Raw genomic sequence first — 13,367 nt, 5'->3', positions numbered from 1 at the left:
TCTAGTGTCGTGCTAACAAGCATACGGGCGCAGAAAATGGCAGTTATCGAATTCAATGGCAGACACTTCAATTATATTTAAGTGTGCTTGGATAAAGTTATAAAATTTCTATTTTTTCATATTTTTCATTGTTAGGAATCGATGTCGGGAACTCCAACATTAGGCTTTCTTACCTTATGTAACTACAATACTTATATATTATCGCAGTACTGATCGTCTTGTTGTAGGAATTTGTGTCACTCACACGAGGTATTCGAATAGGAATCTCAGGGTATTCTGATTTTTCGCAGTTATATTCGTATAAGCCATTTATTAACCCTGGTTGAAGATATTTAATCTTTGCACATACCTAACACTTCATCATAGATTACTTAAAGATAAGGTTATGAAACCGTCACATCATATTGATCTGTAAATCATTGTGTGTAAGTCACCTAATTTGGAATGCTTTCTCTATTTTTATATTTTTGGAATATTCAGTCTTATTTGAGTTATGAAATGTAATCTGATTTTAGTAAATAAAGTGTGATGAATTAGTAGATGAACTGGTAGATATTATTATAAACGTTGTTGATTTTTGGAGAATATTTTTGTAATCCCTTCTGAACATTAAGTACAGCTATATCCATGTCCTTCAGGTTTGACAGGACGGTGCAATTCTTAAGACTACCTTAAAGTAGGTACAGAAAACAAGTATTTTGTCGATTCTACAAGCAGACTTGCTTAGTTACATTTAAGACAATAGCTGTCTCGCTAGACTCCGTTTTGTTAAAACGTGAAGTAGTTTACATCACATACGTAAGTACATGTCAGTGACAAGGTTTCATGTTTTCAGAACGTTTTCATGTTTTGCACTGCGCCATTAGGTATTTCAAAACCGGTTCTTCTCTCGTTTGTATAGTCTTTTTCACTTGAATACCCCATTCGACGCATTTAGGAAAGGAAAAATATTACGTTTTTGTGTACCAATTATTTATGTATTATTTGTGTACCAATATTACTGAAAGTACTTACATTATATGCTTTCCTTTATAATTTATATATTTTTATAATTTATAATTTATATAAATAAATTATAAGATTCAGAATACGCACTAGATAATCACCCAATTAGATATGGTTTAAGATCTCTATTAGTTTTCCCTTATGATCAAAAATTGTTTACGTGAAATAAACTAAATATTCATTAAATAACAAAAAACATTGTATAAATGTGATTGTTCTACAATTCTGCAAAGTTGTATTCTAATTAGTTGGAGTAGTTACCTGTTTTGTTGACGAAGGGGAACCTTCTAAATGTACCTAATGCAATAGGAGCCACAACGAGTAATGTGGCATTTATATTACTAAATCCCTCCATCCTCAGCACTATGTAGAGAAATTTGGGATCTTCAACACAAGCGGAGTCCTCCGAGCGCTGTGACCCTATCGCATTTAGGCTTACCACATCTGTAGGTGCTTACGAAGGTACGCGCCTACACATAATATACCGTCATTCTTCTGGGCTATTTGGGCAGTTAGAGCTACCACTTTTGTCGCCCGTAACACTGGAAGCTCTCTTTAAGTCGCCTTCAACGCTAGAGAGGGGATATAGTAGTTCTATTCTGGCCCCGAGATTACAGGAACATAGGAATATGAATGTACTTATCCATTCCATGATAGCAAACGAACCATCCATCATTGAAAGATTAATTTCCCATACATACTCATTGGTTTTATATCTATAGGTATTGAATGACAAGTCTACACATGGTGTAGCGCCGAACTTTTATCCATTAATCCGTACGTAATTTGCCTGACGTCAATCACACATGTGTACACGTAATTTATAACATATATCGTATACATATAAAACGTAATCCCTAATAAATTTGATGTTCTGGAATTTCATAGGTACAATTTTTTCAATGAAAGGCTTTCATATTGAGGGTAATTACCTACTTAATTTTAATCGCCCGTGTGGTACAGTAAAATTAATGTTGATGAATATGTATATAGATTAATGTACTTGGTGAAATAACTTATGTGTGTGTGTTCTTATTTTATGTGATTACATCGTATTCAACATAAGATCGTAAGAGAAAGTCCGCTTTTTGAAGTTCCATCAATCCGCATTGGCGTACGCTTCAAACCTCCATTCCCAGCAATGGAACATTTTTATATAATATAGAGTAGCAGACGAGCATGCAGTCCACCTGATGTTAAGTAGCTTTTTTTTTTGTTTACGAGAGGGAACCATTAAAAGGTACCCTATGCCGTGGGAGCGATACGGGGTTATGTGGGATTCTTACCGCACTAAAACTCCCCCCGGTGGCCGTCCTCGGCGCTGCGTAGAGGACTCCGGGATCTCCAAAGGAACGCAACCGGAGTCTACTTACCGCGTTGCCCCGTCGGGCTCCGCCCAGGCTAGCATGGTGCTTGCCACTTCGTCTGATGTGCACGACGGTATGCGACCACACATACAGCCTTCCTTTCCGGGGCGGTTCGAGCTCCCACTCTTGTCACCCGCAACCCCGGAAGCCCCTTTTAGTCGCCTCTTACGACAGGCAGGGGATACCGTAGCCCTATATTCTGGTCCCGGAACTACAGGGACAAATGTTAAGTAGCTACTGCCGTCCATGGCAATCAACCCCAGACAACACCGGATTCTGAGGAATAACTTTAAAAATCTTGGAAAAGTATGTCTCCTTTACCACACCTTTCAAACCAGAATACAACAGCACTTAACACTGATGTTAGTAGGCAGATATAGGTGTGGCATTAGCGCAGCTGGAGTTGAACCACAGGAGGCTCTACCACCTCCGAAATTCAACCATTACAAAGGGCTACAGACAAATATCATTTTACGAGTAATTTTATTAACTGACTTCATTACGTTTGAACAGTTACTAAGATAAAAAATAAATTTTGAAATAATTTTAGGACATAATTATTTGTTTATCTATGTCAAATATGGCAAACTGAGACATGCAACCCTCCCTGGAGTATTTCACTAACGCCGCTATCTAGCGTCGAACATAACTTCAGTGTCAGTATCGAATTCTCAACATTTTATACTTCCTCTTCGCGGAAATTTAATCTATCAGGCTGTATTATTTTGTGTGTTTTCGGTATTATCTTTTAGAGTTTGTAAGAATATAACACAAATTATGATTACAACTATATCTCAGTACCTTTCCCATTTAGATTTAATCGAAAACTTCAGGTTAATCTACGAGTTTTTAAGAGAGAGTTTTTAATAATAACATTTTATGAAATGTTTTCAAAATCAACAAATATTTACTACATCGTAACTTAGGTAACTACCAGTGTTAGTAATAATTAAACACGAAATTCAATATGAATACCGCAGAGAAATGTATTTTCACCAAAACAGATTGAGGTTTGTTTACTCGAAGAAACAATATCAAAATTAAATCTAAAACTTAAACCAATAAACACCGTGCAAGATACTGTTTTTGACAATGAATTATTGGAATTACTAAATTTAATTTAGATACCTTAAGATGTTTCGATTCAATTATGAAATGTAAGACGTATAGTAAATATGAGTAAATGTATAATTACAGATAGATAACAATAATAATTTAATAACAAAAAAGTAAGAGAGTCAACGACCCGCCACTACAAAAAAAATTTAAATCCTTATGAGTATCCCATTCATTTGATATTTGAAAATAATATTGTAATGTTATTTCAATTATTTACTTTAAACTTTGGCTTCATTATTATTATTACAAACATCTGCTAAGGTTTGGAACAAATGACGTAGGTAAGGAAATAAGAATGAGAAACATATAGAGAGATAAACTCGAAAATTATTATCCTTCCTTGCAGGTTTTTACTTCTGATCAAAGGCAATTATTTCAATCTACTAAACTTTTATCCAGATAGGTGGTGCGCATATTGACACAAATAGCTCTTATTGACCCTACATAATCCGTATATCCTTAATCTTGTATCAATAGCTTATAATTTCACACAGTAAAGTAGAGCCAACAAGGAGCCTTGATTCGAACTGAATGGGGCACATCGATCAATCACGGGAGCTTTGGATATACATTGGCTCTGGGTTCAGAGTAGCACCCAACATAATATATTATGTACCTAGTAGACAGTGATTCTATCTATTGAGCAATGAGACCATAGTGCCATTAATTCCAAACTAAATCTCTTGAGGTGGAGAGTCTAAGACCTTCATTTGTTTTAAGAAATTTCTAAAATTAATTTTAACATTTGTTTTATTTAAAGACAATGCCTCGATTACATACTTGTATGTGGTTTAGATTTTTCAATATTTTTTTTTAATTTATGTGATTTTTTTAATTATTGAAAGAAGAAATACATTTTAATTTGCATATTACCAATATTTCGACTCAGTTGCATGGATGTAACATTTCGCCGTGACCAACATTGCAACTAGATCGAAATAGCGACAATAAACCAATTACTATAAAACGGTGTATAGTGCGAACTCGTTACAAATTAAGCCTTAATAATCTTATATATAAAATTCTCGTGTCGCAATGTTAGTTAGCGTATGCCTCCGAAACGGCTTTACCGATTTTCATCAAATTTTATATGCACATTCAGTTGGTCTGAGAATCGGCTACTATCTATTTTTCATACCCCTAAGTGATAAGGATTGTTCACACTTAGCCTTGTTTTATATGGTAACACAACTTACACAACGGTTGCAGGGTCAACTAGTATTAGTATAAAATCATAGAATGCTTCTAGCATTAAGTCCGCCTTTTATACCGAATTTGATGGTATAAGAAAGTTCTAAATAGAAAGCAGAAATACACGTGGGTTGGTCTCTGTAGAACCCACTTATAATTCACTTTATTCTATGTTTAAAATCCTATTTTGTTATTCCACATTAATGCTCAGCACTTCACTAACAGATCGCTTCAACCTTTAAATTTCATATTTTGGTGGATTTTCCGCAAATTGCCAGAAGGCGAGGCTTTTGTGCGTGATATTTTGGCTGGTTCCACTTATCTAGCTAACCTAGCCCCCGCCAGACAGCCGGCTTTAACTTTTTGTGCGCTTTTCCTAACAATTTGGCTATGCTCGGAAACTTGTGGCGTCCCTAAAGTTTTTTGGAACAGTATCAAAGTAATATATGTATTAATTCCATGGAGAATTCAGCATAAATTAACGTTGGGATTCAAATTCTTTTAAGCTAACCTTTTTTATTATGTAGGCAAAACAGACGAGCATGCAGTCCATTTGATGGTAAGTGGCTATTGCCGCCTATGGACTTCTGTAATCAACCTCAAATAGGATTAGGAATTCCTTCCTGTGGTCAGCCACAAATGTGCCGTTAGCCCTGAGAATTAAGCTGGAACGTGGGAAAAAGACGTCTCCCTTACCATATTCTTCAAACCAGAACATAGCAGCGCTTAACACTACTGTTAATAGGCAGAAATAGGTGTGGCAGGGGTGCCAGTGGAGTCGATCAACAAAGGGTTCTACCACCTTAAAAAAATTATATCGATAAATCATAACTATCTAAGTGTTGTACTGTCTAATTAAAAAGATGCGTAATATCATGTAAAATATATGTATTTAGATGGTTAAAACCACACCAGGGCATGAGTATCTCATCCAATCCAGAGATAAATATGTCAGTCATACGTCTGTTTCAATAATATTTTAATCGCCTCGCGCGGTTTAGCGGGATTAAATCATAATATTTTAATATAAGAAAATATAATGTTGTTCACATTATTGATGTTGTTAGCAACATGTCTGTAAATAAAACATACACTTAATATCTGATTATAATCATAAGAGTAATGCAAAGGTAATGCAGAAATAACTATGTGTGTTGGGAAAATGTTTTCACCAAATTGTTGTAAAACGTTATTAAGCTTAATTCATACTTCCCTAGTGCCCCTGTGCGTCTTCATACCTCAGTCCCTAAAAGAACTGATTCAACCCTGTCCTTTACATGTTTCGGTCTCATTACCCTTGTACTAGGTACCTACTAGAAAGTATAATTAAAGGAATTGGTGAAAAATGCTAGAATAATCATTACTTTTCAACTTATACTATGTAATTTCATCCTTAAAAGAGCATCTCATAATTTACAGAACGTATTTGAAGAAATTACATACATTAACGTTCAAATAAAGAAAGCTTCGATATTTAAGCAAATAGAGCTCACATTACATAGATTAGGCGAGTCAAAGAAATAAAGTTCGGTGAAGGTTACTTTCTTTGTTTGAGCTCTTTTACATTGCCTACATTAAACGTATCTGCTCAGAATTTTGGGTAAACATTTATTTTACGATTGTTTCCCTCAGCTCGTTGTATTAAACTCAACGTGAAATATGCATGATTTCCACATTTTATATGTATTTCTTTTACCTTAACATTATTAAACATTGATATACTTCGGAATGGAAAGATATTATGCACAATAATTATGTGCATAATTGCGTACAGCATCGTCACCCGATTACTCGCCCACTGCTGGGCACGAGTCTGCTCTTAGGATTGCCCACGGGGGCATACGGAGTGGGAGGTCAAACTCCACCGCTCCTGCCAAGTGCAAATCGGTAGACTTCAAAGACGCATATGTTGTTTTAAGAATTCTCAGACGAGAGGTTCCAGCACGATGTTTTAATTTTGTGCGAAGTAAAATGAATTTGCTACAAAGCAGGAATTCACATCCTACACACTATGAAGCAAAAACATCTAAATAAGTTTTTGGGGTTCTTATATTTTGATATTACTTTTCTTCCTACTGCTATGAAACCTTAATTAAAAAAGGAACGTTGAATTTGTTAATATATGTTCTAGATTTCAATAGCTAAATACGTTGCAATATTTCGTTCATGCTGTGCCTTCGTTAGTTAACTTAATCAGTGATTAGATAAAAGCCAATCAATTAATATCGATCTTTCACTAATACTAAAGTCACATACGAGTAATTATGTCCCACATCTACATTTACCCACATGGTTCATTACGGAATAATTTATACTGACGTCATCAAAAGCTTGAACGGTTAAGCAATGTCATCAATTCAGTAATTTCACTATGAATCGGTAATATCTGGCGCTGATGCGTGCCACGCAGTCATTATCGAGTCGAGCACTCTTGCAATCAGAGGATAATATCTGAATTGTCCCGGGACATTCATAATAATATCTGGCGTTGTCCCATAACGTTCGAGCTTTTCGCATTTGTGAGCGCACAATGAGACGCAAATGAGTTTGGTGATTGTCGACGTTGAACTTCGAATCGGTAAACTGTACCCTTACCAGGAGTTTTTACGTTTCGACAAATATGACTGTTTTGCTATTTGTTTACGTATGGGCCAATACGATTTCCTAGTTCTAACACAATCCGCTAGGAGCGCTGATTGGAATTTGTATGGGCAAATACGTAAACAAATACCAAAACAGTCATATTTGTTGAAACGTAAAAACTCCTCGTAAGGGACTGATCAGAAACGAGCTGATATGTTGCAACGTATGAAAGTTATGACAATTTATTTGTATGAAAATATACTTTATGCAAAATTTAGTTGCTTACGTCAAAGAGCGCGTAATGTTTAGGTATGTGTATTTGAATATTAATGCCTTTATTTTAGTTGCCCTACTTTTGTTTTTATCATGCTGCAATGTAAAAATAGTCTGCGTATGTTTTAGGTTTAAAATACAGTTAAATAGCTCAAAATTAAATTCTGTTGTTTGATTTAAACATCCTCTATGTTATTAAAAGAAGAATAAGAATAAAGTGAGTTGTCTGTGAAATCTTTACTAAAATTAGTTTATTAATTTATTAAATAAGATAGCATTATAAAAGTGATTTATGAAATATTTACAAGTACTATCTACGTATAAATATAGTTCAAAAAACTAAAAAACACGCTTTTATGATAAAATTAACTAAAAAGTAGAAAATCTAAATGAATCTAGGAATCAATTAAGGAACAGTAAATAGTATAATTGTGAAATAAATCTACAAAGTTTGAACGAAATCTGGCCGTTTAAAGTGGGTCAAAATCGCGCCCAAAGAAGTCGGTTACAAACATACAAACAAACATACAAACAAACATACAAACAAACATACAAACATACAGGTGAAGCTAATAAAAAGCGTGTAATAAAAATATATTTTGATTCATAAAAAAATTAACTTTTGAATTTAGAACCTCCTCCTTTTTCGAAGGCGGTTAAAATCAGGTGGAAATTAATATCTGAATGACAGATCTCGTACTATGAATTCGTAGCGAATTTTTGACCACTAAACATGAACTTCCTGCATTCTATAAATACGGAAATTCCCAGGCCATCGTACGATGGCAACATATTTAAAAGTCTCTTTGGAGACTAATGGACGGACGGACGTGACGAAATTAGTTCAGTTCTAGCGTTAACGGATTCCGAAGAGACTAAAAATTGTGCAACTTCTGAATAAGTAACTCTCTCGAGTACGTTTAACGAATAAAGTCTTAAAATAGTCGCTTTAAAGATAAAATAGTGGCACTAACTGGAGCTTTTATCTTTAGGTGAGACGTATATTGGTTCGTGAAGTATCTACGAACGCTAGATTCATTTTATATTCGTTTCCGATCAAGAAATAAGTAATAATAATAAACTTTAATAATAGTGTTTGCAATGTTCTGTACTTGTTTAAAAGGTCAATTTTTTTTTTACCTGACTTTCTATCTATGTGAAAACTACTCACGACTATAGTCAGTTTACGGAACTTGTATTTCTAGCTATTTACAGATGTGAATTGTTATTTAATATTAGACTCTTTGCGGCGCCTTTGACGTCTATGATGTAATTGGATTTTCGTATTTTATTAAAGTAGCAAGGAAGCTTGAAACCCATCTACTGTCAAGTGGCACTGCCACGTATCGATCTATATCAGTCTCAAATAGAAATACAATACCAATTACCTAAGTCGGCCATAGATGCGTTGGTACCCCCGACTACCAAGTTGAAACACCTCTTTTACGTGTCTATCCCTTACCTCCCTCTTCAAATCAAAAGACAGAGGCCACTATCACCACTACGGAGTCGTAAGCGCTGCTGTTTTGCTACTACGACGTCTAATCACGAAAAATGTTGCCAAAAATGTTCCTAAATATATTTTTTACATAAAAAATTCTTATGTTTAGGTGTCCGTGGACTACATAACCTGGAAATCAACGTACCAAATGCAGTGCTAGTCGGCGAAACAGTCACCCTAGAATGCAGCTGGCAGCTCGAAGACGAAGAAGCGTTATACAGCGTGAAATGGTATCGGGGGAGAGAAGAGTTCTACAGATACATACCAAAAGAACTACCTCACACCCGAGTATTTCCTTTACCTGGGATCGAAGTGGATGTAAGTATTTGCTATTTAAAGGTTGAACCAGTTTCTACCGGAAGGTTACCGCCCTATTTCTATCGTGAAGCTGTTCTCACGTTACTGTAAAATGTTGTGGATGCCGGCTCACTTACAGATGAGGTGACTATCTTAGTCCTCGCGAGTAGCAACTTATCTTTTATCGGTAGATAGAACCACTTCAGTAGTAGTTCAGATAGAATCACTTAGATAAAGCTTATCTTAAGAGCCGTTCCACTTGAACAATACTGGACATTTTGCAGTTCATGACAAGGTCCGATTGATAAAGGATGTCCCCGTGTCCCCATGACCGTCATGACCCCACCCCAGTCTTTTAGTAAAAGAAATTATACTCGTAAGGTTGTGTGCATTATTTTACTATTACTAGTAAGTGTACCTATGTAATAACATGATATTATAACAAGTTCTTATAATCGTTAGGCGCAAAAACGTATTTCCCCATTACGCGGAAACTTTCCGATGATTTGACCATAAGGAGTAAGAGCAAATCTGAGGGTGCCGCTTATTTGATAGCCTATTGAATGTGGAGGTCACGAGAAACATATCTATAATGATCAAAGTAGCTAGGTAACTGTATACTGTCCGTTCTGAACGAAAAAAAAATTCTTTATATATAAAGGAAAAAAATGCCAAAAGGAAAAGATACGAACAAATAACAAAAGTACAGTTTTCACGATGAACAATTTTCAAACTTTCTTACAGTTTCGTACACTGAGTTCGGTAAAATATTTTTATATTATATTTTAAAATTTCAATACATTATTAGATTTGACGTTTCCGTAAAACATATTGGCAATCTAAGCATATGATATCTTTATTTTCTAAGGACTAACCACGTATTTTGTGCAATTTGCAAGCAGGATTATCACCGAAGCTTTGGAGTAAAAAATAGTTTGTAACTAAAACCCATTTAAAGTAAATAATTCATCTATGTTTGGAACTTCCATCATCATAAATAAAACCGTTTTCAAAATGAGCACATCAGATACTGAATCTACAGAAATTAAAAAAAAAATGATATAGGTACTCATATCTTTATTTCTCAAACAACAACTTTCATATCGTGTACTTTATAAATGTAGTAACTATTAGTAGTGTACCTCGTTTCACCAGCGCGGTTTATTGTTATTTATCCAGAAACCCTGTTTTTGGGCTAACAACATCTATGTCCAACTGCCCGATAAGTTTTCTAACTGTAAGTAAAAATTAAGTGTCCATTTCCAAGAGAGGCCCCTCGGACAGAAAGTAATACATTGTATGTCTTGGTTTATAAATGACGCTTAGAACGCCATTATTTTGTAAATATTTCCTCCGTTGGCTTAAGCTTAATGTATCTTAGCCTCAAAAACAGGAATTCGGCTATTACAAACAATTTCTTATTACTATAAAGATACACATCCTAGGAACTTCAACAGACAAGATGGTTTTAAGTTAGCCCAAACGTGGAATCCAGTGGTTAATTTATGCAAGTCACAAATAGTGCAAAGTACGGTGCGTAAGGATATTGTTAGTGTTGTATGTCGTAAAATGAAACCTAGAAAAGAAAAACGAACTAGACGTAGGTTAGATAGTTTAATCTACCACTTATACTTGTCAACGGTTTCTTTCCGCCACCTCAGTTTTGCTGTGACCACGATCCAGGCAACTGGGTCGAAATATCGGCAATAAAAAACGCATATCGTGAGTACCCTGTTACATAATAAAATGTCTCAATTCCGCGATAATTTTAGTCTAAAATCATATATCTGTGATCGACTTCACTTGTTTTATATAGAGTTGGTTTAGATGTGCAGCAGTGACCATAAACCATCAGTTCTCTACATACAGGTTTGCCATTTCAATTTTATATTAAAGAGTATGTGTTTCTATGTATTTATGTTTGCACGTGGATTATCGTTTCATATACCTTAAAAAATCGGAAAAGCTTGCAATCATATCATTACTAGCCAATTTCATGGTGTCGATTTTCATTTGTCGGTTTCGTAAAAATCACCATTATCTTTGTCTCAAACGCCCCACAAGTATAACTTCAAAAACAATCACCGCAAAGCTCATAGTTTTAATCCTCTTAAACAGATATCGAGATCCGGCGCACGTCGCGTGGTGCTGCAGCAGGCGACGCCGGCGATGGCGGGCCGCTTCCGGTGCGAGGTCTCGGCCGACGCCCCCACTTTCCACACGGAAATACGCTCGGCGCCGCTCGATGTCGTTGGTAAATAGATATTTATAGAAATTAGCATCATTATGCACTTTATATAATAGTACCTGAATCACTGAGCTTTCCTTGGTTATTTTTAAAACGGCGTTTTCTAAAAATGAAACCTAGCGAGATCGATTTAACGCCCCCGAAACCACCTGCATACTAGATTGCGTTGGAGCCGAGAGTCAGATTATATACTAGATACAAGAATTGCTCGTTTAAAGGTATTATATTCGTTTTTTTTAGTATGCTAGAATGAGCATTTGGTTAATTAGCCTAACTTTCCTTCAAGACGATATATTACTTATTATTAGTATTATTATACTTATATCTCGGTAAAATATGTTGGCTATAACACTTGAAGCCCTTTGCAAATAATTATGTGTGAATCTCCAGAAAATAATACTGCTTAAAGAACTAACAATTCATATAAGTTTGTAATCAATAATTTGGATAATCTCAGTAGACGGATAAAATTGTTGGAAGCCAAAAGCCTAAATACAAAAAGCCATTAAATATCTAGGCATAAAATATATATTTCAATAATTAAAAAAGTTTCTCATCTCCTTATCCAAATAGGCAGCTTACATCATTAATTCAGTACGTTAAAAGGCTTAAAAGCGAAGAACCTCTATTTAAAATTTCACTAAGATAAGCCGTTCTTTACACATTTGTGGCCTTTGTACTATATATATAGGTATAGTTGTAGCATGTACATTGTACATAAGACATTTATTACTTTTATTTCAGCTTCTCTAGCAATAAGTCTCCGCTGCTTTATTAAAGCTAGTAGGCAATATGAAAAACAAAAGTTCACTTGTCTTTATGCGTCCCACACGACCATATGGATGTGTGGAAGAATTCTTTGTGATACGACTCCGGACTATTGCCACATCTGTTTTTGTCATATAACCAATGTTAAGCGTTGCTGTGTTCCGCATTGATGGTTGTGGTAAGGGCGCAGCAACGAATATGTGTTCAGATATGAGTGTGGGTTACTAATGTCTATGGGCGGCAGTAGCGCCTTACCATCAGGATTCAATCCCTGGTCAGGTAAATACCTAAATGATAAATAATAATAACAACTCAAGCTGTACTATGGCTGTCTACGTGTCCATAGTAAATCAAATACAGGAAATTCTTTTCTACTGGGGCTCTTAAATGTATTCCTGTACTAATCATCGTATTCCTTAAGTGTACCTATAATATACGTACATAATTCTCGAAGGCCAGCAACTGGGAGCTATAAACATTTCAGCCAACCATTACGAAAGAAAATGACCCTTAGTTTTGTCTTAAAACTTTTAAAAGTATTAGTATTGTTAGCTCCTCGCCTCTCGGTGTTTCCTTTTCATGACGCCGATTGAATCAATACTTTGTCCTATCTTTTACTTAATGCTTTACTCTAAAAAAAATCTTTGTTTGGTCCTTTGATTATCTCACACCTTCTAAACGTGGAAAAACCTTTGTGATTCGACTCTGAAGGCACTACCGTCACACCTAATCTGCCTATAACGGCAGTTTTAAGGTTTGTACGTTCTTGTTTGAAGAGTGTGGCAACAGAGGCCGTACTTATCTGAGGCGTTATAACTTAGTGGAGTAATAAACCAAAATCAAATCAATAAAGTATTCCAAATATTTTTATCATTTACAGTAAAGCATTTTTAACTATCAAACAAAAAATCGCTTGACTCTTCTACTAATGAATCATGAACATTTGTTGATGTCGATTGCTTTACCTACATATATTATTCACCAATACATAAATTTACTTTATCGACAAATAACA

At 35.2% G+C, this 13,367-nt stretch overlaps 1 protein-coding gene across 2 annotated transcripts in view; it reads left to right on the top strand.

Annotated features, from left to right (window-relative positions):
- Positions 1-13,367, top strand: part of LOC140751031 (uncharacterized) — a 52,628-nt gene that overhangs the window by 26,548 nt on the left and 12,713 nt on the right. For both annotated transcript variants that reach the window (XM_073084843.1, XM_073084842.1), the window contains exons 3-4: positions 9,149-9,357; positions 11,455-11,590. In XM_073084843.1, coding sequence (XP_072940944.1) covers positions 9,149-9,357; positions 11,455-11,590 — 345 coding nt within the window. The remainder of the gene's footprint in view (positions 1-9,148; positions 9,358-11,454; positions 11,591-13,367) is intronic.

This window comes from Epargyreus clarus, unplaced genomic scaffold (assembly GCF_041222505.1).
Source record: "Epargyreus clarus isolate Ecla_fem2 unplaced genomic scaffold, WU_Ecla_fem_2.2 ptg000021l, whole genome shotgun sequence".
Classification (NCBI taxonomy): domain Eukaryota; kingdom Metazoa; phylum Arthropoda; class Insecta; order Lepidoptera; family Hesperiidae; genus Epargyreus; species Epargyreus clarus.
The sequence above is the reverse complement of the archived record's forward strand: the minus strand, read 5'-3'. Positions and strand labels throughout refer to the sequence as shown.